Source organism: Vitis riparia, chromosome 13 (assembly GCF_004353265.1).
Source record: "Vitis riparia cultivar Riparia Gloire de Montpellier isolate 1030 chromosome 13, EGFV_Vit.rip_1.0, whole genome shotgun sequence".
Taxonomy (NCBI): Eukaryota; Viridiplantae; Streptophyta; class Magnoliopsida; order Vitales; family Vitaceae; genus Vitis; species Vitis riparia.
The window spans coordinates 23979150-24006183 of NC_048443.1; the positions used below are offsets into that span (position 1 = coordinate 23979150).

Genomic DNA, 27034 nt, shown 5'->3' on the forward strand with positions numbered 1-27034 from the left:
TGTAAGATATGAGATACAAATTATCTCACATACTATATATATATTTGTAAAATGTTAATTTACAAACATTATTATGTAATAGAATATAGATGGTGAGGAAGGTGATGTTGAAATATAGATGGTGAATGAACTCCATAACTAGTGTTGGCAAAAATTATGGCAGCTGTTGGCGGCCGGTTAATCCAGAGGCGGCAGAGATGGTCGTTCTTGGACGAGGATGGTGGCCGTAATGGTAATAGTAATAGTAATAGTGGGCTTTCCGGCGGTTGCTAATGATGAAAATTGAGAGTGGTAGTGCTGCAGATGTTGTACATTTGAGGCCCAAGCAAAGGCTAGTAACTCCGGAGAGAAGGAAATAAGGAATCGGGATGTCTGTTTGGAGAAGATTAAACAAGTGTGTGGAAGAAGGGTGACAAGGGTTCAATTTTCTGGATTAGGTGTGTAGCTTTAATGGTAAAAATTTTACGTGTTAAAAAATTTAGAAACGCTTTCTAAAATTATATCAAATGGGCTTTTAAGTGTGTTTGGAAATGCTTATATTTTAAGTGTTTTTAATGAAAATGCTTTTACGAGAATCACCTACCAAATATTTCTCCACAAAACACAATAACTGATTTTTCAAAAATTTTATAATAATTCCTAAATTTTATCAAATATCTTATGTTTTTTTTTTAAAAAAATTAAAAATATTTTCTAAAATCACAGTAACTAATCAACCCATTTCCCTCTTTCCACTTCTGAAGGTATAGTATTATACGTCATTGATGGTGTCCAAAAGTGAGGACCAGAACAGACCGGATGTTTCAAAAACCATTAAACCTAGAAAAAAGTACAAATATACTTCAAGATGATTATATATTTATCTATTATTCAGAAATTATAATTTTCCTCTAAGCTTTTATTAAAATTTTAAAACAATTGAAAGTATGTAATAAACTTGAAAGGTATTTTGATCTTTCTGTAGTTTTATCCCAAAAAATTCATAATTCAAATGGAGGTTAGAAAGTGACTTGATGGAGGGATATGCATGTAATTTCTGTTTCAATATTTTATGTCCAGACTCCGATTTCCGAATTATTCAATTTGCCATAATTTTGAATACATTTTTCTGTGTTGAACCAGAGTCTGCGTGAGGCATCAGGTACTCTTAAGGGCTCAAAAAGTTACATGTTCTAGTAAAGGCATTACATTTGTCAAAAATCCAAATGACAAAGCAATTCACATTTGACTCTGCACCATGTACCACTTGTAACTGAATCAACAAAACGGCAGAGCACAACAGAGCTTGATTGATTGGAAAATAATTGTTCCCTCCAACTTAGGATAACGAAATTAACAGATCCCAATCTAAGTATGGAACCCAGAAAGCGGTAAGGATAATGCCAATGATACTAGCTAGCACAACTTGGAATGTCGATACAATAAATGATGGGAAGGATTTTTGTATGGTTACAATCCCTAGAGTCATTTAATCCTCTTGAGTATTTCACAACTCAATAGAAGCCACAGCCGAAATAACATATGGTATAAACTGTGAAGTATACTTCGTTCCTAAAATCATTCAACATTCTTTACCTTGTTGAATGTATTTTTGTAGCCTTGAAATTGGAACTCAATCAGAGGCATTACTGCCAATTGAATTTTGTCGCCTTTCTGCCTGAAGAGACCTGCATAAGGATTCAAGCTTTTCTTTCTGATTCTTCATTTTCTCAAGTTGTTTCTTCAAGCGCTCCCGCTGCTTGACAAAAAAGGATTCCGAGAGTGAAATTTTAACTATAAAACTAACGAGGCTTAAAAATGTCTTCTTCGACTTTCAATTTTAACTATTCGAAAATTTCATATAACCCCTTACTAGAAGCTAGTCTGTGAACCAAGAAGAGAAGAAATAAAATGAAAACCACCAGCCACTGACTGATAAGCAAAGTGTCAATCTTAGAAGTTGGAACCGCATTAAGGCATTAAGTTGGAATTGGAAATGTCCTTTCCTGTGCTGGAACACACTAACAAGGCTCCTATGCTTGCACAGAAGCTGGTAAATTAACAACCACTACTAACGAAGCATCAGGTTTTAGTGAGAACTAGAGAGCAGGGCAAGGGAACATTAAGATGACAATCTAAGTAGTATTATGGAAATCTTTTCATAAGATGCTAGAGGTAGCATTGATTGAGAACAAGAAGAGGGGGCAGCAGAATCAATTCAGGTTGAAGACCAAAAGAACTGTTAAGTTGAGGCAAGGACAACAGGTCTTATGATTTAACAGAAACAGATCCAGATAAAATTAAGTAATGGAAGAGGATCCAAAGAAATTACAAGTTGTTGGGATATGGGCTTTGTCAAAGTCATATCCCGACTTAAAATTAACAATGAAGTAGCAGGTGGTAAAGGATACTCATTACACTTTCCAAACAGTGGAGCCAACATTCAAAAGGATGATTATGCATGACATTCAGAAGAAAGAGGGATGGATCATGCACTAAAAAAGCCAAAATTAATTTTTTTCTGCAGAATATTAAATAAAAGCAAGCCAAGGCTCTGAAAGCATAGGTATAAATGCATCTGGAGTGGTGCACTGGCTAATTTTTACTGTTAACAAAACAAACAAATAAATAAACAAAAAAAAAAAGGAGAGATACAAGTAAATCTTACCTCCTCAACAAGTTCTATTAGAGTGACATCTGACTTCTCAGATTTGCTCTTCAAGAAAATATTTTCCTTCTTAAGTTCCTTTATTGATTTCGCCATCTGGTTTTATGTAACCTCATGTTATGGTAAATTACATTAAAGAAAGGATCATGCTAGCGAGAAAATTGAAAATAATCATCAGAAAGCATGCAGCAGAAAAGAATACACAATTTCAAGGACAATGAGGACATACCTTCTCAATCTCTTGCTTAAATGTTTCAAAGACTTCATTGCTCTTTAACAATGCTTCCTGCAAACATTGACTTAAAATTGAGATTTGGAAACTTTTAATGAGATATATCCACATCTAAGGAAAGCCCAAACATGAGAATGAAAGTGCTACTGGGGATGTCTTGGCACGTTTTCAGGATCCATGTGCAATGGGGCCCTACATCTATGCACAGATGCACCAGAGAAGACACAGAATGATTAGTAAAGTGGGCATATACCTACTCTGTACAAGAGGGGTGACCACCTGTTGTATGATAATAGGTCAGTGGTTGAATGCAAGAAAAGCTCTAACCACATGCACAAGGGTGATCAGAGTAGAGAGGCAAAACATCTGAAGAGGAAGAGAGATTTCTAAAGTGGAAGTCCCATCAAATAGCATTGTGGGCCTACTTATCTGCCTTTCCTATACACATGGAGCAATGTTAGGCTTTGGCAATGATGTCTTGCTTCAGAAACAATTTCCTTTGATTGGCTTAACCCTCTTTCTGCATCTAACCGTGTCCAATTAAATTGTCGTTCTATCATAATCTACAGTTCTAAGGTTGCAAGAACATAACTACAGAACTGCATCCTAGAAACTAAAAAGGGAATGTAACCATGGAACCTTATCATTTACTACCTGATTGATACCTGTACAGTCTTCTCCTCAGCTCATAGTTCTGCTATGACAAAGCGCAAGCTATGCTGTTCTAATCCCCAGCCTCTAATCTACCCCAATTATAACCAGCTGCTCTATACAGTGCTTGGAGTGGTCAAGGCATCTCGGAGCCGTCAAGGCATCTTGTAGCCTTTGTTACCATGGTGCTAGAGATCCTAAAATAAATCTGGACACCTCTCTATGGAATATTGCTTGGGTGCAGACTATATGGTTGGTAGAATTTAAAAATATCCCTTGTTGGTACTTGTTCCGGCTGCATGTCAAGTTAAATCACCTTGTTAGGCTGTCAGTTCGAGATGATGATGGAATCATACATGAAACTAGGTTGGAAATCACTCAGCTAAGAAAATAAGTTTAGTTGGGGACGAGAACAAAATGGAACCTATATTAAATAATGCAAGAAACTAAGATTCCTAACATAAGTATGCAATGACCAGCCCTTCTTTCAGGATGTAACACAAAGAAATTTCTTCCATGTACACAAGCTTCAGAGATGTTCAAGTTTATGTCAAAAAGTACTAAACCGTTTAATGTATCTTACTTCTTATCTTAAGGCTTAGCCCTCAACTACTTCTATTTAAAGTAGCGTAGAACAGTTTAATTGTGTGAAAAAGTACTAAACCATTTAATGTATCTTACTTCTTATCTCAAGGCTTTGCCCTCAACTACTTCTATTTAAATCAGTGTGGAACAGTTTAATTGCGAGAAAAAATTAATAAAAGTCCATTTGCTCATATTTTTAATCTGCTGGTATCCTTCTCCCAGAAGGGAGAAAGTCAAAGACCAGAACCTGTTTCTAATTAAATCACCAAAAAGCTATGATAAGCTAAAGTGGTTATCTGGACCACACATCAAGTGTATTGTCTAAGGAGCAGCTTCCCAACATGTAAAATGTGTGAGATACATGACCTAACCCACTGTTCCAAAGGAAAAAAAAATGAGCTTTATGCAAGTCACAACCATTGTCTGATGAAAAAAATCTTTAAAAATATTTAAGTTCGACAGATAACACAAAACAAAGTTAACCTGGAATTGTTGGAACTTCTCTCCATCAGCTGTTAACTGTAAGCGCAAGCTTTTTTCAGTTGTCAATAATTGTGACACCTGTTCTGCATACAATTTCATCTGGGATTGTTCCTGGATCAATTTCTCCTCATGTTGCTGATTTTTCAAATCAGCAAGCTGAAGTTCCAGTGTTTTCTGCTTTAACTGCACATTCAAGTTCGAAACCACATAAATAAACTTAAATACTTATAAGATGAAGTTTCTAAGCATTTAACTAATCTAGAATCCCATAGTATGTAGGTGATAGGATGAACTTACCTTCTGCGCAAATTGCTGTTCTGAAAGAGTGTACTGATCAGCAAGCTGCTTCAGTTTGTTTCTTAACCTGAACTCCAAGAACTGTATATTAATTTGAATACTAAGAATCATACTACTGTAAATGGACTTAAGAGAACACACTGCAATAAATTATGTGAAATTTTCCTTTTTATTTTTTGATGACTGATAAAAAAAATTTCTAAATTCAAGATAGTTTTAGACCCATGTAAAGAAAGGACATATCAAAGAATGGAGTGATTCTAGAACAATGAGGGTGATGAAGCATAAGGAATACCAATAGGAAACTCAAGTGCCTGTTAAACTAAGATAAATGGCTAGTACAAATCTTATAACATGATGCTAAAAGAACAAAAGGAGCATGGAGAACAAATTAAGGCTCCAGCATTTTGAGAAAAAAACTTTTTACAACATAAAACCTTATTGCAAGAAAGGGACAGATTTTCCACAGTTTCTTTTGGTGTTTACTCCCTGTGAAATGAGTGGGAAGAAGTGTCTTCAAAGGTCTTTTCTCCACCAAGAGAAACAAGTTTCTCCATGAAAACATGATCTGTTGTTCTATCAGTCCCTTCCACAGTCCATCATCCTTTCAATGCCTTTCTCCAAAACCATTAAAATAACAGCATCAAAAAGCATCTTTTTAAGAAAAAAAACTCATCCATGCAGAAGGCTTCAGTATCCATAACATCTAAAATATCAAAGAAGAAAAGCGGTAGAATTAAATCTCCTAGCAGAAGATAAAAGAGAAAGTTGCTACAGTTGAGGATGAGACAAACAAATTGAACTCAGTTCTGGAGTCTTTCATATTTTCATCGGATCAGCATCAATAGAACTGCTTCAAATGAGGCTTGGCAAAAAGATTTTGAATGTCGAAACCAGGGAGGGAAATCAGGATCCAAACAAGGGCAATGAAGAAGCGCAGGTAGATGAGTAGGCAAGGGGAGTAGGGGGAAGCGAAATGAAGGGGAAACTGTTTTTTATTTGTAAGTACTTGTATCTATCCTGGAAAGAATCATATGGATGGTGACTTGATTCAAGCATGCTACTGGAAGTGAAGGTTCAGCCAAATAAAGTTAGGAATAAAACAAAACGGGTATGATATCTTGGGACAGAGGATAAAAAGAACACAAATATAGCTTTGGGTTGAATTTGCAAGCTTAATTCTTTTAAGCAGAAAATTGACCAACAGCTGAAATAGTCTTACTTCTTTCCCATGAAAATAGGGATTCAAAAGATAACTTGTTTACAGTGATCTAGGTTTTGAGTAAAAACAAACACATAAATAATACATAAATGAATCAAAGTTTTCACTTTGCCAACTTACAAAGCTGTAACAAACAATTAGATGGCAAATTGCCTATCAATAGCACATATGCATACATCCTTGTGAGTAACTTCTTTTAGAGTATAGAAATCATGTTTAGGAACCACAGTCCAGCAGACTAAATAAAGAATATATTTCAAGTTCCAATACATGGGGGGCAACCCTGTATGAGACAACACTAACATACAATCCCAAGGGTTTCCAAGATGTTAATAGTCCATTCTCCTTCAGGACTCCCATGCCCTAATATATAATCATAATCATGAAAATGAATGCTATCAAATTTTAAAAATTATAGTGAAATATTCACACAGGTCCTCATGGGTTCCCATGGTCTTACATCTCATTCTCCTTGAGCTGGGAGAGACACTCGCCTTTTTGCTCTTCCAGCTTACTGCTTACGTCCTATAACAAGAAGGACAAGAAAGCATTAAACCATAATGTTCAGGAAAACAAAATGCATTAATGAATGAGTCAAACCTTCTTTGAGGGATCTCATCTTTCCATACATCTTTAGTTCATTTGAATTATTTGTTTTCCCCATTAATCCAAGTTTGTGAAGTTTCACTCCTAAAAAGTGCCTATGTGCTTTTGATTATTCAGGAACTATAACAGTCAGTTTCCCTTTAATGCAGGAGAGAACATAAATAAATGGCACCAAATTCTAAGAACCATATAAAGAATTGTTTCTTTTGCACACAAATAATCTCTAAATGATTCTTTGGCGACTACCTATGGACAATAGTTTAATATTTTGTAGAATTGTCTCAAAAGTATTTTCTTTAAACAATATCAATAAATTAGTCAAGCCATTTATGCATTGCATGCATTTTTTGAGTATCATATTGGGAATTTGTATCATTTTCCATGTGAACATCATGACACAAATGTGTAATATGCAAATTATCATGCTTGAGAGATTAATAACTAGGTCATAAGTCCACATCTCTTCATCACAAGTTAGATAAATCCCTGAAAATGCTTTTTCCCTTTAGACACCCAGAGTAAAAAAAAAAAAAAAAAAATCTCTAAGAATGTTAAAATTCAAGTTCTTTAATGTAGACTTATCTTGTGGAAGAAGAATGCAGATTTTTAAGGATAGATGGCGGACCTTTGAGGCGTCTTGGGATGTATTCTATTTCTCATTTTCCCTTTAGACATTGTGATGTAAGAAAACCTTAAATCAAATAAGGTGGACTGGAGAATATTTAGGATTTAAGGAGAGGAACGAGAATAAAATTATAGCAGCGGGGAAAAGTAAACAAAAAGATAGGAAAAGAAAAGACAAAGAAGAAAAGTAATAGAGTCTAACCAGTGAAAATTACATGTGCAAAAAACTTGGTACTATTCATCATCAATCATTAATTAATCCCTTTTTTCATCAATTAGCCTAATTTATCAACTTTACAAGATCTTAAAAACTGAATAAAACAATGATAATAGCAATGTAACTTATTAGGATTATTATCCTTTTCCTAAAACTATTAAATTTTCCAAATAATGGAACTAGAAAGAAAATATAAACTTTCTTTTGAAAATTATAAGGGCCTGTTTGGCTACTGTTTTTGAAAACTATTCTGAAAAACAGTTTTTGAGAATAGTTTTTAAGAACAGTTTTTGATGTTTTTAAAAAAAAAATTGTGTTTGGGAACTGAATTTTGAAAAACAGTTTTTGTTCTCAAAAACAAAAAAAACATGTTTGGTTGAGTTAATAAAAAAAGAACTAGAACAAATAAAACAAAAAACACATTTGAAAGATGTTTTTTTTTTCTTTTCTAATTAAAAAAATATTTTCTTCAAGTAATTTATATTATAAATTTATAAATAATTTTTAGATATATAGTTCATTTAAATTAAAAAATTATTTATTTTATTAATTTTAAAATAAAAATATATATATATATATTTAAAATAAATCAAACATAATAAAATCATTTTTATTAATTTTTTTTATTTAATCTTTAATTTTATTAAAAATTATAGCATATTGGAGATAAAATTGTTCTCGTGGTTTGTTAATTTTTTTTTTTATCTCTACTAAAACTAAAACTCAAAATGCCACCCTCTTCTCTCACTCGGGCATCAAGAAGCCCTTTTCTGAAGTTGCCCTCTCCCTAAAAAAGCCCTCTCACTCTGCCATCAAGAAGCCCTTTTCTGAAGTTGCCCTCCAGCCGAGAAAAGCCCTCTCACTCTGCCATCAAGAAGCCCTTTTCTGAAGTTGCCCTCCAGCCGGAAAAATCCCTAAAAAAAGCCCTTCTCTCACTCTGCCACTCTCAATCCTCGCAGGTACTAATCTAATCGTGTTATTATTATTTTTTTCAACCTCCGTTTGATTCCCAAGAAAATCCATGCCCCATTCAATTTCCGGGAAAATTCATCCTCGTTTGATTTCCGAGAAAATCCATGCAAAACCCCCAAAGAAAACCAAAAAAATTGATTTTCTTTTGCTCCCTGTGTTTTCTGGATCCGTTTTAGGGGTCTCTTTGCTATTGTGCCATTGGATTTAAATTTCACGAACCTGAATCAAAACCGAGAAACGTGAAAAATCAAGAAGAGGCCACGCGACTGTGCTGGAAAGGAGAAGAGATGAGAACGGGAAGGAAAAAAAAAACACGGAGAACAGATGAGTTTTTTGTTGTTTAATTTTGTTATGTAAACAGTAGAAAAACAGGGAAAACAACATTTTGTTGTTCTCTAAATAGTGCCATTTTGAGAACACGGGGAACAACAAAAACAAAAACGACTCTCTCAACCAAACGAGTTTTTGGTGTTTTTTGTTTTCAAGAACAGAAAACAGTTCTTGAAAACACTAAACAAACAGGCCCTAAACTTCTTGTAATGAGAACTTGAATAAATAAGACTTTAGGCATTGTTTGGCAACTGTTTTTTAAAATAAAATTTTGTTCTCCAAAACAAAAAGATAGGAAAACATGTTTGGTAACTAGAAAAACACAAAACAGTTTTTTTATTTTTAAAAACAAAAAATAAAGTATTTTCAGAGACCATCTTTTAGTTGTTTTTAATTGTTTTTTGAGAGTTGTTTTAAAAAATAATTATACAAATATGAAGAACGATTAAAATGAAAGCACTATAGATAAAAATTATTTTTAAAACATATTTAAAAACATAGAAAATATGTTAAGAACATTTCAAGTTTCCAAACAAACTTTTGTTCTACAAACATTAGAGAATATGATTCAAAAACCGTTTTTCAAAATTGTTTTAAAAAATACTTCCCTAACAAGCCTTAAATTATAAGAAAAATTGAAATAGAGACTTTTGGAGATAAAAAATATTATTCTAGAAAATATAAAATTTAGAAATATAGAAACTTGTTTTCAAGGAGAAATTTCCAATAAAAAATCTTCTCAAATTCTAAATGTAACTCAAACATTAACTACTAGCTAATTATGACTATAGGCCACCTAAAAACTGCAAAATTACCCAAATATGCTTAATAAAATAATTTAGGATTCTTTTAATTTCTTTTTATTCACTTCTTGAGTAGACCTTGGAGATTCATCCTTATCACATCGGCCTGTGTGACATTTGAGGACACTCCCCTGAGTCTTATATTGCTAGATTGAAATCTAGTATGTACATCTACTACACTGTCAAAGGAATCACTCCCTATTTGGACTCCTCCAGTGGGTTGTGTTAAATAGAATTTTAATGGATGCTCCTAAGCAACCCTGGATAACTAGGAATAGGAGGTACAGTCATGGATTATCTTGGAACACTGGTAAGGTCATTCTCTAAACATGTTGGAGAGGGCTTAGCTATTGAGGCAGGGACTTCAGCCCTATCGGAAGGCTTGACAATGGCCAAAGCTGAGGATCTCTCTAATTTGTCAGTAGAGGGAGATTTGACAGTAGTCATAACATAGGTGAATAAAAAAGAAAAGAGACTCATGAAAGTTGGATGGGAAACTTCACCAAATGTTTATATTGCTTTAAAGTTAGGGTGTTCCTTTCATTGAATTTCTTGCTTAGCTAACCAAGGAGCAGATTTGTTAGGGGGTGCTGCCAGATGGCAGGGGGGCTAAACATTTTGTCTCTTTTGTGGGGGATTTTCTACGTCCCTGAGTATGAATAGATTTATAACTATTTTCTTGCTTTTGATCAGACTTATGTACTGTTTGGGGGCGGCGCAGGGACAAAGATTCTCAAAGCAATGGCAAAAATTTATTAAAACCTTGATTGCATCTTGGAACTTGGTTGATAGGTCTAATCTCAAGGTTTGGCCCTCTGCTGATACTCGTTTGCATTCATCCTGCAAAAGTATGAGTAACCAATTAGCATCTACATAAAAGAGAATAGTCACTTATAGGAAAAATAATTAAGATCAGACAGGTTATTAAATTTTTTGCTAGGAAAATGATGAACACAGAGTGCATCAAGGTTACAACAATAACATGCAGTCGATGTATTTAAATGCATCTGTTCAATAAATAGAAATGAAAAATAAACAAATCAACTATTAATCAAATCGATGTTCTACAGTTGAACTAGATCTAGATAATCCAAATATATTTTATCAAGGATGAAAATAAACCTAATTTATTATTTAATTAACTCAAATATGAATGCATACAATAACTCATAAAAACATCTTTATCTGCATAAGGCATTAGGTGCCAAGGTAAGCCCTAAATAGGTTTGGATGACATTCTGTCAGTTGCCTAAGCAAATAGTGAGTGTCGTAACTGCCTTCCTAGACCAATGGGAGTAAAAGCCCCTCCTTTTCTCCCCCCCATTTTTCACAAAGCTAGAGACCACAAGTGACAGCCACCCCACTTACACACAAAATCATGAGGATACCTAGGGGGTTCTTAAATCTAGTAAGTCTAGAATTACTAGGATAGAAATAAAGTGCCTTGGAAGTTGAACTTTTTGTCATGCAACATCTCTTGTCTACAGAGTTGGGATGCTCCTTTTTGTGAATACTATGTTTGGCTAACCACTTAATATATATATTTGGCGAACTGAGGTGCTTTTTGATAGATAAGAAGAAAAATATATTAAAAAGGGCCACCAAAAAAGTGGCCCACGGTATACAGAACATTTACACCCACCACCAAAAAGCACCACCAAAAGCCAAAGCTACAAAACAAGAAAGGCTTAAGCAACACTGCCCTCAACAAGATCCCAACCAATCAAAAAAAACTGAAAAGAGTTGAAGGAACATGATCTATAAACAACTTTGTTTCCAACTAGGCTAAAAGATTTGTAGAGTATTTTATGTGTCATTGAGAGATTATTTGCTTTTTATTGGGCCTTTTGATTCCTTTAGGGTGTTCTTTTTCTGTCTTATATTGCTCACATTTAAGAACAGCTCATCCTTCTTGTACTTTTTATTCATGATGCAATGAAATTGTTGTTTCTAATCCAGAAAAGAATTACTATGGCTCCATGTTGGCTAAAAGGTTTGTGCATGAGTTACCCTCATGAAGAGTTTGACAGGATATGCAATCCCAGCTGCTAACTACAAGTTCTCTGTGACTGACAGATAAAGTTTCAGTTTGGTTCCATTTAAATAATTCTGATCTTGTTCACCTTTGGAGGATAGCTAATCCTAGTGGTACTTTGATTTGTGAGGCAACAAAATTGTTGTTTCTTTATTGTTTTAATAGGAAAAAGAAGAAAATGATAGCAAAAGCACAAAACCAAAATGGGGATACCCCTAAGCACACAGGAAATGTATAAAGGGTGCCAACCGACAGGAACATGAGGGAGGCAAAGCTGCACTAACAAGACCCTATACAATCTTTTTCTACAAAGAACTACTATAAAGCCCAATGTTGGCCAAAAGAATGGTGCATGAGTTGACAGTTTGGCAGGGTATGCAATCCTTGCTTCCACCTATAAGCTCTGTAATTGACCAATAAGGTTTCTATATGGTTCCATTTCAGCTTTTGCAGACTGAATCATATGAATTCCAACTTGAGGGTCATTCACATATCACATTCCTCCCAAGCTAGTACAGAACCTGTGCAATGTCCTCAGCTCGGTGTTGATGCTAGTACATTAGCCAAATTACATGTAAACTTTAATTTCTATGATTTACTTGGTTAAACAAGCTGTCCTACTAACTTTGCATGCTACAAATTAGTAGAAAAGGAAATCCACAATTAGAGGAAAATAAGCTATTAGCATTTGAGAAACAAGTTCTGCAATGTTGATCCACATCTCAGACAGTATTATTAAACCAAAAACAACACTAAAATAATTGGCATCTGGAAAGAAAAAAAAATTGTAAAAAGACATTATCATATTATCTGTTAAAGCTGGCATTTGAAGACAGAAAGCACACCATTAGCAATTTGTTCTGACGTTGTAATTCCCTACACAGTGACTCAAGCTTATCTCGAACAGCAATGGCTGCAAAAATAAAAAATAAAATAAAACAAAACAAAAATAAAATGCTTAAAAAAGAGAAGAAAATATGAAGCTACCTTTGAGGTTGTTAAAACAGTTCATGGATATTAACGAATGCCAATACATCAAATATGCCTCTAAGAAATTTTGTTTGTAAGAACAGGGAGTTGATTGAGAAAGAAAAAAGAGATAAATGAGAGACTGGGTACCCTTCACACACATACACACAATCACAGAAGGCCCATGCTCAAAGGAGGAAAAGGGAAATAAAAGATTGTAAGAATGAAGAAAAACTGAAACAACAAAACACACCTACGGAGGTGGAAAATCGTGCAACACTTCTTTAACTTGGCTTCATTTCAGGATCTTGGGACCCAATTGAATTCACTTCCACTCTAGAATAATAAGCCACACCTCCTCTTGGTTGTACTCTTCCTTAAAATATTCTAGGAGTTCTTTTTCATCCACATAGTTCACGCTAAGGCAAGGCAAGTGCAAACACAAAACTTTTCTTTACCTCCTGTCCCATTTAAAGCAATATGAAACACACAAACAATCTTTCTAGAAGCCCACAATAAGCACACTCCAGCAAATCCTTTGCTGCTCCTCAAGAACAAACAGTCGTCTTTGGAATACAAAGAACATTACTGATAACTACATTTTAAGACTTTTGGATTGTTAAACTTTCCCAGGAAGAATTAGCCGAATGATTTTATTTTAACAAAAAGAAAATATGCAACTTATCAAATGTTTGTGAGCTAAGCTGAAGAAAAGCAAGACCTACCCAAAAGACAGCAAAATACCAATAAACTTGGAAGAGATACTTTCAAGTCCTCCCATACCTCCATTGGTAGCCAAGGGATAGTTTTCATGCCCACATATGACTATATCCAAAAGGGACTAGGACAAGTATCCATAAATAGAAGAACCCAATGCACGTTAGCCAAAACATATTTCCAATCACCAATGCTTGCAATCCAACAATCTAAGTGTGCCAAATTACCTGTGAGACTCGGAAGGAAAAAGATAGTAATGTAAAAAGGAGATGGTAGAGCAAGTCAAATGTCTTAGAGATGTCCTGATGCAACTCACAGAATAATGATATAAATGTGCCATGACCAATTGGCAGGCAAAATAACTTCTTCAGAAAAAGAAACCAATAAACATGGAACATGAAATGGTAGCACTAAGAACCATGAATTACTGTGTAATATGGAGTCATGGACTTAGGTACAAGCACCAAGGTTTGGTGCATGTAGTGTTGGATTTATGTAATTCCTAGATCTTAGGACATCGTGACACTCAACATGATAAACAATCTATTTTCACATTTTTCCCCTCATTCTACACCCTCGGTAAAAAATTTCTTACCTTTTCATGTATTTACCAATTTAGTGCAATGAATTTGTTGTTTCTAACGAGGAAAGATACCCTAGTGTCACAGACTATTTGTTTGGTGTACGTGACCATAGCGAGGGTACTGATCAAGATTATTATGTTGACTGGTTTGAGCTAAATGTAATGGGAATTACTCCAGGGAAAGGGCGTGTATGTGATGTTGGATGCTTCTTCAGAGTTCAAGTAGGTCAACCTGGTTAAGTTTGGAGAGCTTATCGCTAGTCGGGGACTTGACGATGAAGAGGAGTTTGGCCATCTCCTACACAAACTGGTCGGGAGTTGGAGTCGTTCCCCTAATGAGTCCATGGCAGGACGAAACCAGTCAGCGTAGTGGGCATGAGATGCATGGCGTGCAAGCAGAGCCCCTTTGATTCTTGCCCATGGGGTAGCCGCACGGGTCGTACTGCTATGTTGGAACTCTAGGCCCATGACAAGTGGTATCAGAGCAAGGCAAGAGGTCGAGCATGGTGGTATTCCCTTCTGATGATCTATGGCCGACGAGTTATCTCTCTTGATGGCAATACAAGTAGCCTATGAAGCCTAATGTTGCGACAATGCAAGGGTGGGCACTGTGGCGTGAATCAAAGCTGCACTTATGAGGACCCGTGAGGGAGTATGGGCGCCTTCGAATCACGAGGTGTCGCTAGCTGTCTAATAGGACGCGTGGGTGTCGCCTACTAGGGGTGGAAGTTGGTGTTTGGGTGCACACTTCCGAGTGGATATCGCGTCAAAGGTGTGGACATCCCCTTTGGCCCAGTGGGGTTCAACAGTGGACCTTTGGTGATTAATGGCTCGTGGGGAGCAGCAACATTCGAAGGCATCATGTGGTGAAGACATGAAGCCTTGCAAGAGTTTGGGTGGGGGAGAGTGTCATAGACTGTTTGTTTGGTGTCCGTGATTGTAGCGAGGGTACCGATCAAGATTAGTATGTTGACTAGTTTGAACTGAATGTAATGGGAATTGCTCTAGGGAAAGGGCATGTATGTGATGTTGGATGCTTCTTCAGAGTTCAGGTAGACCGACCTGGTTAAGTTTGGGGAGCTTGTCACTAGTTGGGGACTTGACGATGAAGAGGAGCTTGGCCATCTCCTACACAAACTGGTCAAGAGCTGGAGTCGTTCCCCTGATGAATCCATGAATCAGGATGAAACCAGTTAGCATAGTGGCATGAAATGCATTGCGTGCGGAATGAGCCCCTTTGATTCTTGCCCATGAGGTTGCTGCACGGACTGTGCCACTGCGTTGAAACTCTAGGCATGTGACACTAGGCCAAGTTGAAGTGCAAAATGAAGATAAATTTTCAACATGACGCTTAAGTTTACTACTATTCAACTAGGAATTTGTTCTTGCTTTTCTTTACTAGATGCACCCATGTACATATTTGACTGACAGGCATTTTAGACGCATATCTCATATCCAAACCCTTGATAAGTCATGTCTAATAGAGGTAATACACACATTTTGAAGTGTCTAAGTAAGAGAGGCAAATTACAAAAATCAAATAGCCATTTTAACTTTTTCCAAAATACAGGTATTCACCTTCCTACAATGGTCACTTCAAAGGTGATATCTAAGCAAATGTCACATTATATTGTTCTCATTGTAAGAGATCACTAAAAAGTAATCTCTAATCAAATTGCATGGCAAACCCGGTGAAAAAAAAAAAAAAACTGTCAATTTTTATTTTATTTTTAAACCAATAACTGTACTCATATACTTGACAGAGATTTTTAAACCATTCATGAATACTGTTTTAAGTAACAAAAAACAAGCATAAATAACAAACTACATGTGTTTGATAAATAACCAAACAAAAAAAAATCGAAGAACTGTTGGTGAAAGCACTAGTGTATTCGTTTGACATTCACATGGCAGTGATCTTCAAACTCACGAGAAACAAGACTGCTTCTACTTACCCGTATCTCTTTCTGCTATAACCTGTTGATATTTCAAAGAGAATTCCAGAAACTCCTTTTCTGATTTGAAAGTACGCTTTGCACTTTTACGTTTTACTTCAGAGGTTTCCTGAAATATTTAAATGGTCCAGCTTAATACATGGAAAACTATATCATGATATTGGGAAATAGAATCAGCAGAAAATTAACATATATAGAACATAATATGTTAGCATGCTAGTATAGCTACAGTACTTGGCAATTTTACTCCAAAAACACTGGTCTGAATACTGCTTTCTTGTTCTAATGGGACTTATCAGATTCACAGCAGGTTTGAAGATACAAGTTGGTTAAGTAAAGTGAGGTAACTGGTAAGTATGTAGTTTGGACAGTGGTTAAGCATTGACAGCTTAATAATATAATTCTGATTGAAAAGGAAGCTTAAAAGCGTTTAGGGTCACTTGACCACTCAAAGAAGCACTCAATCCAACTTAAAACTTGGCAAAAAGTTCAATGCAATGAAATGGTTGTTTCTGATTAAAAAAAGAAAAACACAGGAAAATGTTGAAGTGGGGGAAATGATCAAACACTCAAATGGACTGCTCAATTGGCCTTGAGCATTACTCAAGTGCTCCTTGAGGACCATTCAAGCGTTCCTCAAGGTGATTTTAAAATTTTCTTATTTTATTGGTCTCCACTTTCCAAATTCAATAGGTTTCCTTTCCTACTCCAGCTAGGATTTTTGTGCCTATAAAATGGAAAATATTTTCCAAAACTAGGAGCTGGGAATTATTGTTTATCTGTCGTTTTACATTGACCATTGGAATTTAATGTGTAAATCAAAAGGGTTAAAATAGCAAAGTGAGGAGCAAAACTTTGGTCTCCTTTTGAAAGAGGTGTATTGATCCATATAGAGAGTAAGTCTCTTTTTCCTTGTATAGTTTCATTTGCTAATATATCCATGTATATGTCTCATTAGTACATTAGAGAAAGCCTATCCATCTTTTTTTATTGATATTCCCCATCTTTCACTTTTAATTTTTTTTTTTTTTTTGATGGGTATCCTTATCAATGAATATTGTTTCTAATTAAAAAAAAGGTTGAACATACAGACTCAAAAGCTTAAGAGGGCAGAAAATCCCTTACAAAAGAAATCGACTGATTGCCTCCCCGTTTTGCTAACATATCTGCAACATAAATTTAGAAATATTCCCTCTCCCGTTTCTCAATTCTAGGGTTTTTTAGCACGATTCAGAGGATACATGTTCAAGAATTCCTTTTATTTTGGGAATTGATTAGTGAGAGTGGACTGGGCTTCATGAAGAGCTCTGTAACAGGATCTGGAATTAGGCTGTAATGTCCTTTTCCTGTTGCTGTAATTTCTATAGACAATGGTGATGGTTTTGTCTAGAGGAGGTAGGAGACGGTTTACTGTGGAATCCAAAGCTTTTGAACTTATGATCGATGAAGTAGGAGGAAAGCTGAGAGGTTGTATCTGGGAGAGATGCAAAGGGTTATCATCTTGGATCAGATTTGGAGATGCAAGTCTCAGTAGTTTGTTGGTAGGAGTGGAGACCTGCTGTAGAGATAGAGATGAGAGTAAATGGTCCCTCGCATGGGAGGAGGAGGGAAGGAAGTATAGATTGGAGCGGCGTACAAATGAGGCGGGTAGATTCATTCTTTGTTCTGTTCGTGATTTGGAGGCTAAAAGGTTTTGCTTAATTTTTCCTGAAGGAAAGAGCCTATCTGGGGGATGGAATACCTTGGCTGAGAAGCTGAGAGAGGTCTAGCTCCATCTAGAGGAGCAAAGGATCCTCTTTCTCTTGAGGTGCTGAAGAAGGAAAAGGAGCCTGATCAAAGGACATATGCAGATGTAGCAAATCTGAGAGTGGGGAGACTTGGGGATAAGGTTTGGCTGGAAGCGGGAAGGAGGGTGAAGCCTGGTAGATTAGAGCAGCTGGGTCGTTGCTTAGTGGGTAGATGGGATAAGGTGGAGATCCATCCCCCTATGTTGGATGTTCTGAAAAACTGGGTTGTCCACGCTTGGCTCCTCCAAGGCAAGTTGGACTTAGCTGTAATGGGAGGAGGGCTAATACTCTTTGAGTTCGAATTGATTAGTGAGGCCGAGCGGGTTCTTGCTAGAGGGAAGAGAAAGGTTCTAGGCAGTGTATTAGTGATGGAAAGATGGCACCCGGAGGTGGGGTGTTTTAGCAATGGAGCTTCTGCTAGCGAGGTATGGGTGAGAGTGGTAGGTCTGCCCCTTCATTTATGGAATCGAGAGGTGTTTAAGTTGATAGGAGATGGTTGTGGTGGGTTCATTGCTGTGGATAACAAGACGGATTCAATGGCAGAGCTGCAATGGGCTAGAATGTTGGTGAAATCGGCGGGCAGGGACACTCCTTCCTCTGTCCAGATTGTGGATGAGATGGGGTGCTTCTCAGTCCAGCTGTGGTGGGAATCACCACCTTGGTTCTCTCAGGTGGTGCCGGCGGGAAGTGGCCTCGGGATAGGGGATGAAGTGGCTGTTGAAGTTACAGGGAGTAAGTCTTGTGATGAGTATAGAGGTGGCGTGCTGGTGAAGGTTGGACAGCCGAAGGAGCAGAGGGGAGGAGTTGAGCCGCCCTGTGGTAGTTCTTCAAAAGGGGCTTCAGATTGTCCATTTGAGCTGGTTGAAAGGGGGCCTGGAGAGGAGGTGACTGATGGAGAAGACAGCTGCGGGATCAGAGCTCGAGGTGGACGAAATCAGCAAAAATGGGAGGTTTTAAATCTGGGCCAGCAGATTGCGTGTTTGGGCCTGATTGGGAGGCCCAAGTCAGGAACGGGCTTGGAGAGGATGGTAATAAGTTAGATTTTGTGGGAGCCCAGATTTTTGGGCCAGATTGTGAGCCCAGGCCCATCACGTTAAAAGGATGGGTAATGGGCTGCGAGGAGAGGCCTTTCCTCATAAAGGGGGTGATTGCGGGCTGCGAAGGGAGGGCCGACATGGGTCTTGAGCCTGAGTTGGGAGGAATAAGAGGATTTAGGGCTCCTCCTCGTGCCGAGGCTGGGGGGATGGAACTTAGGGCTACGATGGAAGCGTCGGGTGTCCAAGTTAAGGAGGACGGGGGGATCACGTGCTTCCTAGGAGGAGATTGGAGGGATTCGGAGTCTCTAACGGCGAAGGCGAGAGCGCGGATGACTGAAGAAGTGCTGTCGGCTGAAGCATCCAGGTACGAGCCCGTTACCGATGTTCTTGGGGGGGATCGGGTTTTCTTCTCTTCTTCTTCTCTTTCTGGGTGCGATCGGGCTATGGTGGTGGGGGGTGTTAGGGAAACGGTTGTCATTGACGAAGGTGTTGGGTTTCAAGCTCCATTGCGTGCCGTGTTGACTGATGGCAGTCCGTGGGAGTCGGGTACAGAGGGGGGAAATAACAGGGGTTTCGGAGCAAAGGAGAGTGAGGATCTGGAGGAAGATGATGGCCAGGGTTGCGGATGGGATGACAGCAGCTTGGCTAAGTTCAGTAAGACTTTGGGATTTTCGACAGTTGGCGTTGAAGGGGAAGTCCTTAAATTACTGTTAAGGCTGAAATCAAGGAGGGATCAAGGCAAGAAGAAAGGTATTGCGGGGATGACTAGGTTTGATAGGGAAGTGAAAAAATTGGAATGGTCGATTAATTATGAAGGAGAAAGCAGGAAGAAAGGCTCGGATAGAAGAAACGGGGATAGAGCTCTGTGTCTTAAATGAAAATTAAAATCCTATCTTGGAATGTCCGGGGGGTGAATGATAGGAATAAGAGAAGTACAATTAAGGCCTTAATCAGATCCCATAAAGTGGATTTAGTAAGCCTGCAGGAGACTAAAATGTCTCAGATGTCTTTAGGGGTGGTGAGAAGTCTTGGTGTGGGGAGATTTTTAGATTGGGGAGTTCTGAATGCGAGGGGGGCAGCTGGAGGGGTGTTGGTTTTTTGGGACAAAAGAGTGTTGGAGCTGGAAGGGATGAAGGTGGGTCTCTTCTCCGTCTCCTGTTGGTTCAAGAACTGCGAAGATGGATTTAATTGGGTTTTTTCAGGAGTGTATGGCCCTACCTTAAAGAGATATAGAGAGCTGTTTTGGGAAGAGCTAGGGGCCATACGTGGACTATGGAGCGATCCTTGGTGTATCGGAGGTGACTTCAATTTAATCAGATTTCCGAATGAGAGTAGAAAGGGGGAAGATTGTCTTCTTCAATGAGAAGATTTTCGGAAGTGATTGATGACTTGGATTTGAGGGATCTCCCCTTCAGGGGGGTCCATTTACCTGGAGTGGAGGACTGAACAATCAAGCTATGACCAGGATAGATCGATTTTTGGTGTCGGAGGATTGGGAAGGTCACTTTAAGGGGACGGTGCAGTGTACTCTTCCTAGGCCTGTGTCCGACCATTTCCCTATTTTATTGGATGGGGGAGGGGTTAGAAAAGGTCCTACTCCTTTCCGTTTTGAAATTATGTGGCTTAAGGAGGAGGGATTTAAGGATCTGTTGAAGGGGTGGTGGCAGAGTCTAAGCTTTAATGGCTCGTTTAGTTTCATCCTTGCTGAGAAGTTGAAGGCTTTGAAGGCTATTCTAAAGTCGTGGAATAAGGATGTTTTTGGGCAGGTGGGTGTCAATAAGAAAGTGGCCCTGGACAAGGTGAATTTCTAGGATGGTCAGGAGAAGCTTCGCCTCTTATCATTGGAGGAAGTGGAAGCTAGAAAGGTAGCAAAGGGGGATTTCGAGAAATGGGCTCTAATGGAGGAGATTTCTTGGAGACAAAAATCAAGAGAAGTTTGGCTAAGGGAGGGTGATAGAAATACAGGTTTTTTTCATAAAATGGCTAACTCCCACAGAAGGAGAAACTGCCTGTCCAAGATTAAAGTGGATGGTGTATGGTTAACAGAGGAGTAGGAGATAAAGAGAAGGGTGGTTAGAGCTTTCAAGGACCAATTGACTGACCCGGGGGGCTGGCATCCTTCTATGGAAGGTCAGGACTTTAATAGAATTGGAGTTGAGGATGCAGCTAGACTGGAGGAGGTTTTTTCTGAGGAAGAGGTCTTCAAGGCTCTTTCAGACTTGAACGGGGACAAGGCTCCGGGTCCAGACGGCTTCCCCCTTAGGTTTTGGCAGTTTTGCTGGGATGTTGTCAAAGAAGAGATCATGGGTTTTTTGCTAGAATTTCATGAGCGCGGCAGATTCGTTAGGAGCCTAAATTCGACCTTCCTGGTCCTAATCCCAAAAAAAGCCGGCGCCGAGGACCTTAGAGACTTTAGACCAATCAGTTTGGTGGGCGGTTTGTATAAACTGTTGGCAAAAGTGTTAGCCAACAGGCTTAAGAAGGTAGTGGGCAAAGTGGTGTCTTCAGCTCAAAACGCTTTTGTTGAAGGAAGACAGATTCTTGATGCTGCCCTTATTGCCAATGAGGCAATAGATTCTTTGTTGAAACGAAACGAGAGTGGGGTGTTATGCAAATTGGACTTAGAGAAGGCATACGATCACATAAACTGGAACTTTTTGCTGTTTGTATTGAAAAGCATGGGATTTGGGGAGAAGTGGAATGGGTGGATCTCCTGGTGCATCTCTACAGTAACGTTTTTAGTATTGATCAATGGCACCCAGAAGGCTACTTCAACAGTTCAAGGGGGCTGCGTCAGGGGGACCCCTATCCCTTACCTTTTTGTGATAGGAATGGAGGCCCTTAGTAGGTTGATCCATAGAGCAGTGGGGGGAGGGTTCCTATCAGGCTGTAGGGTTAATGGAAGGGGCGGGAATGGGGCTTTGGTCTCTCATTTGCTGTTTGCCGACGACACGTTAGTGTTTTGTGCAGCTTCTGAAGATCAGATGGTCCACCTAAGCTGGTTGTTGATGTGGTTTGAAGCCATATCAGGCTTGAGAATCAACTTGGACAAAAGCGAAATTTTGCCGGTTGGTAAAGTGGAGAATTTGGCTCTTGAGGCTGGCTGTAAAGTGGGCAGGCTGCCTTCTTCTTATTTGGGGATTCCTTTGGGGGCGAATCACAAGTCTGTGGCTGTTTGGGATGGGGTGGAAGAGAGATTTCGGAAACGGCTGGCCTTGTGGAAGAGACAATTTATCTCCAAAGGAGGGAGGATTACTCTAATTCGGAGTACATTGTCAAGTATGCCCATATACTTGATGTCTTTAATTCGAATGCCTAGAGTGGTTAATCTAAGGTTGGAGAAAATTCAAAGGGATTTCTTGTGGGGAGGGGGTGCTTTGGAGAGGAAGCCTCACTTAGTTAATTGGGAAACTGTTTGCATGGATAAAAGGAAGGGGGGTTTGGGAGTTAGACGCCTTTCCATCCTTAATAGGGCCCTTCTTTGCAAGTGGAATTGGCGTTTTGCGATTGAAAGGGAGAACTTTTGGAGGAACATCATTAGTAGGAAGTTTGGGGAGGAAGAAGGGGGTTGGAGTTCTAGAGAAGTTAGGGAGAGTTATGGAGTTGGATTTTGGAAGGAAATAAGGAAGGAAGGTGCCCTTATGCAAAATAAAGTTGCTTTTTTAGTGGGGAATGGTAGAAGGGTAAAATTTTGGAAAGATATATGGTGGGGGAATCTCGCCTTATGCAATTCTTATCCCTCCTTGTATGCTTTTGCCTCCTCTAAGGAGGCTTGGGTTGAGGAGTTTTGGGACACTTCGGGAGGGGAAGGGGCTTGGAGTCCTAGATTTTCTAGGCCCTTCAATGATTGGGAGGTGGAGGAGGTGGAGAGGCTTCTTTTGGCAATCCGATGTGCAAGGCTTAGTCCTCTTATGGAAGATAGACTGATGTGGAAGGTGAATTTGAATGGGATTTTTTTATTAAATCTCTCTATAATGATCTTTCTTCAAGAAGAGCTGGTCTTTTCCCTCATGGTGTGATATGGAATCCTAGTGTGCCTTCCAAAGTGAGCTTCTTTGCTTGGGAGGCTTCTTGGGGTAAGGTGCTCACTATGGATCAGCTTAAAAAGAGGGGGTGGGCTGTTGCTAACAGATGTTTTCTGTGCTGTGAGGAAGAGGAGTCAATTGATCACATTCTTATACATTGCTCCAAGGCAAGAGCTTTATGGGATTTATTGTTTGCCCTTTTTGGAGTGTGTTGGGTCCTCCCTTCTTCGGCTAGAGAGACCCTTATTGAATGGAGGGGCTTTATGTTGGGCAAGAAGCATAGAAAGGTGTGGAAGGCAGCCCCGTTGTGCCTTTTTTGGGCAATTTGGTTGGAAAGAAACAGGATTGCTTTCGATAATGAGGACTTTTCGGTTCATAGGTTGAAAAATTCTCTTGTTTGTAATCTTTGGGTATGGACAAAAACAATTGTAAATGAAGGTTCTCTTACTTTACCTAGTTTTATTGATTGGCTAGGCGCTAGATGAGGGTCGGGTTTGTTTTTTCTCGTCTTTTGTGTGTGCCTTAAGGGGCCTTTTGTATACTCCCTGTATGCTATTGGGTTTTCCTCTTGGTACCCTTTTCTAATATCTTGTTGCCTTTGCCTATCAAAAAAAAATATCTGCAACATGGTAACTACATGAGGAATCCAGTACAATGAACACCCCAACACTAAAATAATATCAAATTTTTGGTGCAACCTTTCATCAAAATTCCATGAGCTTCTCTCCTTATTTTACCAAAGATAGGGCTACTGCAGGATTCCCCTTTCCTAGAAGGGTTGGATAAGCCCTTGGCTTTAACAAGCTTTAGGTCTTCCAACAACGCTAATATTTCCGCCTTGTTGACTAGATTTACTTCGATATGCTTAAAGAATGCTCTCAGTAATGTTCCATGATGATCCATAAGCATTCCTCCAATTTTTAATTGTCCTGGTTTACCAAAGGAGCACCCATCAAAATTCAACTTGACAAATCCATTGGAGGAGGCATTCATGTAGGGAATATTTTCTCAACCAACCTAGTAAATCTGCTTACTAGGTTCCATTCTAGCAGTATAAAACACAATGGGGTACCCATAAATGGAGCACTAACTAACACCCAAAGAGAAGAGGAGAAACAGATTTTTTTTTTTGGTAAATTTTTTTTTTGATGAATAAAGAGAAATATATTAAAAGAAAAGAGGCACATCAAGGAAGCACCCCAAAGTATACAGGTAGTATACAAAAGAGAGAGAAAAGAACCCTTAACAAGGGCCTAACCAATCTACAAAATCTACAACGGAAGGGGGTTTTTTATAGGTAAATATTCATTGTATTAATAACGCCTAACAAGAAAGCACAATGAAGTACACATCGACTATACAAAGGCACCACATTGCCTTGAAAGTACTCAATTTTTCCTAAAAAATCATTGCATTCCTTTACCGTCATATAGTCCAAATTAATGCGAGAGTAACAATACCGCACAGTGACTTCCCTCTAGTAAGAGCTCCAAAACCCCAATGAGTAGTAGCCAGCATCTCCACCACACTCTTAAGTTGAACCCAGATAAGCAATAGTTAACATGTTGTGTGTGTTGGCATTTGGCAATATGGGACATGATACATCAAGGTATCTAAAGACAAACTAATTTTGACCACAACAAAGTGGATGGTTGCCTCATGAAAACCATGAGCAACTTAATGTGTTAATGGGACTGTAAATTGAGATAGAATCCTACAGAGAAAGATACATATAGCACGATATGCCTTTGCCTTCGATAATATTTCAAGCCTTGATAATAGCTTCTCCAATACTGTCCAAATGGCAATTAACTAACCATGTAAATAATAGCTTTTACGCCCAAATTCCCATAAAATCATTATCAAATTAAGATTGTGCAGTAGTGGGAGTTATGTTTAACTTTATCCTATATTTTAATGCAGAATATAGTATAATTAAAAAAAACGTAGAATATTTTCCTCAAATATGAACTATAATTAGCAAGGCTCATCTAAAGATATAATAAGTTTAAGAGGATGCTTATTTGCAAGCATATGATAATTCCTTCATTGCATTTCCTAATTTGTACCAATGAATTTCTTTGTTTTGATCCCCCACTCCCCTCTTTTATCAAAAGCTGACCCAATTATAAAACAGTCCAGTGAGTCCAAAGCAGCATCACTCAGTGAATGAATAAGGAAAAAGTAATTGCACTTAGACATCAACAAGTTCCACAGTGGCTCTCAATTAAGGAAAAGACACAGGAAATTTTAAAAACTAAATAAAAATAAGAGCAAACAATATTTAAAAAAAAAAAAAAGGTAAACTCTTTTTTTTCTCTAGTCATATGGACTTCAAAATATACTGAAATTGAAGTAACATGATATTGCTTACTAGTTTTCTGTTTTTCAAATGTTCAATGCTTTCTGAAGAAGATACATCCTTCAGATGGGTTGTTGGTGCATCTGAGCCTCCTTCAGTGGCTGCAAGATGAATAGCATATTAGGACAAATACTCATGACAGTAACACTAAGAAATTAAAGGGCAAACAATAAATATTTCTAATAGTAAGGCTGTGAAGGGTAAACAAACTCCGGAACTATATTTACACATAGAGTGGAATCAAATTACTCCTGCAGTAGGAATTTTTACTGTTACAAGATTCTCTTTCTGCCCTGACCACCCCCCAGCCACCGCAGCCCTTCTCTCTCTACTTTTTTGGCCCTCTTTTGATGCTTCTTTATATGATTTTTTTTTTCTTACAAAAAACAATTTCTTTATTTTTTTTTTCCTTACCCTATTCTTTTACTAGTCATTAAATTTAGTGGGACCATGTCCTAGGCTACATTTCCACTTCATCCATGATACATTTCATGCATACGAAATATTGATTTAGCATAGACTAATAACTTTATCCTGATAAAAAGACAGGAAGGTTGCCATGACAAATATGTAACATATCAATGGGAAAACATACAAAATATTCAAGGTAAAGAAGATTGAATTTCCCTTCATCTTCTTTCACATTATATGAACTTGCAGGTACCTCAGCACATCTAGATACCCTCACTAAGTCTCAGAAACAGAATTAGATGATTTCAACAAAATTAATGCACCTTCTCCAGGCTCCGAGCAGCCTTTATTTGTCACTTTAGGTGATTCTCCAGAAGAATCAAAACCATCCTTCTCAGATAATGGAACAGGGAAAGTTCTAGGTTTCTGAGTCTTCTCAACCCTGTCCACACTGGAATCTAATAGTTCCAGTGATTCATTTTCCAGATCATTAGAAGGTTCCATTGTTGAAAAATTACTGTCCTTGTAATCCGACTCTTTGTCCAATGTCGGAGTTGGAGGAGCCACTGGTTCTGCAGAGCTCTCAACAAATCCATCTGGCAAAGAATCCACTTCGGGGAGCTGATTTGCAGCTGTGTTCTCCATTTCACCTACAGATTCAATCCAGCAGCTTACATTATGACAAATATTACCAGAAGTCTCAATCTTGTGGAACTGAAAATTTTTAGTTCCCATCCATACTTATGCCGTTGCGATTAATAAAAGAAAAATACTATTACCCTTCCCTTGGTTGCTGAAAAAACTGAAGAACTAAAAGAAATAAAATTCAGACAGCAGTGTTCGATCTCTCCCAAAAACCCCAAGAAATCTCACCAGTACCCTCTTGTTGATTGCAGAAGAAAAACCCAGGAAACTGGAAGAAATAAAATTCTAAAAACTCAAACTCAATGTTGTCCCACAGAGCGCTTTCTGAGTAAAAAGTAAAAACAAAAACGTCTCACAGTTAACCTTTGTTTGGTTGCCGAGAAAAAGAGAGAAAAGAAACTTCAATTCCCTAATGTTAATATGCTTATAGCCAGAGTCCCAACACGCACGCTTAAAAGTTAAAACTATTCTCCCACTGCCGTCCAAAAGAGAAAAAAGAAAAACCTAATGATTAAAAATGAAATAATAAATAAAATGCACTTATGAGAAAGGTACAGGAGAAGCAAAAAAGAGAAAGCCGAATTGAAGCCCTAGGCATGGATTCACACAGAGCATGTAGAGAGTGTGAAACTTAGAATGATCGGAACCGATGAAGAGAATGGGGAAGCCATTAGAGGATTCCTACCAGGTAGATTTTCAGCAATGAATTTGAATCGTAGAGAGAAGTGCAAAAGCCCTAGCTCTTACACCCAACCTTCTCTCTCTGTTGCCTCTGTAAAATTCCAAACTTCTTTGTTTTCAGAAATTGGGAGGCAGCTGTTGATATTTCTGAGCACGTG

General features: G+C 38.2%; 1 protein-coding gene across 2 annotated transcripts; it reads right to left on the reverse strand.

Annotated features, from left to right (window-relative positions):
• Window positions 1-1253: 1253 nt before the first annotated feature.
• On the reverse strand, window positions 1254-27011 carry LOC117928067 (beta-taxilin). 2 transcript variants are annotated; one of them, XM_034847853.1, is made up of 12 exons: window positions 26881-27011; window positions 25874-26200; window positions 25152-25240; window positions 15929-16037; window positions 12550-12617; window positions 10432-10509; window positions 6578-6642; window positions 4896-4962; window positions 4599-4781; window positions 2877-2933; window positions 2648-2743; window positions 1254-1735 (listed from the first exon to the last, which is right to left on the reverse strand). In XM_034847853.1, the coding sequence occupies exons 2-12, from the start codon at window positions 26193-26195 to the stop codon at window positions 1613-1615; spliced, it is 1257 nt and encodes a 418-aa protein (XP_034703744.1). In that variant the 5' UTR covers window positions 26196-26200; window positions 26881-27011; the 3' UTR covers window positions 1254-1612. The 2 variants fall into 2 exon arrangements, with proteins under 2 accessions (XP_034703744.1, XP_034703745.1); XM_034847854.1 differs by lacking the exon at window positions 26881-27011 and adding an exon at window positions 26330-26591.
• Window positions 27012-27034: the final 23 nt, after the last annotated feature.

Bases quoted from the DNA above. Each gene is read 5' to 3' on its own strand.
- LOC117928067 (XM_034847853.1), bottom strand. From the start codon at position 26,195: ATGGAGAACACAGCTGCAAATCAGCTCCCCGAAGTGGATTCTTTGCCA. The intron at 2,934-4,598 runs GTTAACTTTGTT...CAATGTTTGCAG, and splicing joins AGAAGTTCCAACAATTCCAG to GAAGCATTGTTAAAGAGCAA. The intron at 1,736-2,647 runs GTAAGATTTACT...TTTGTCAAGCAG, and splicing joins TAATAGAACTTGTTGAGGAG to CGGGAGCGCTTGAAGAAACA.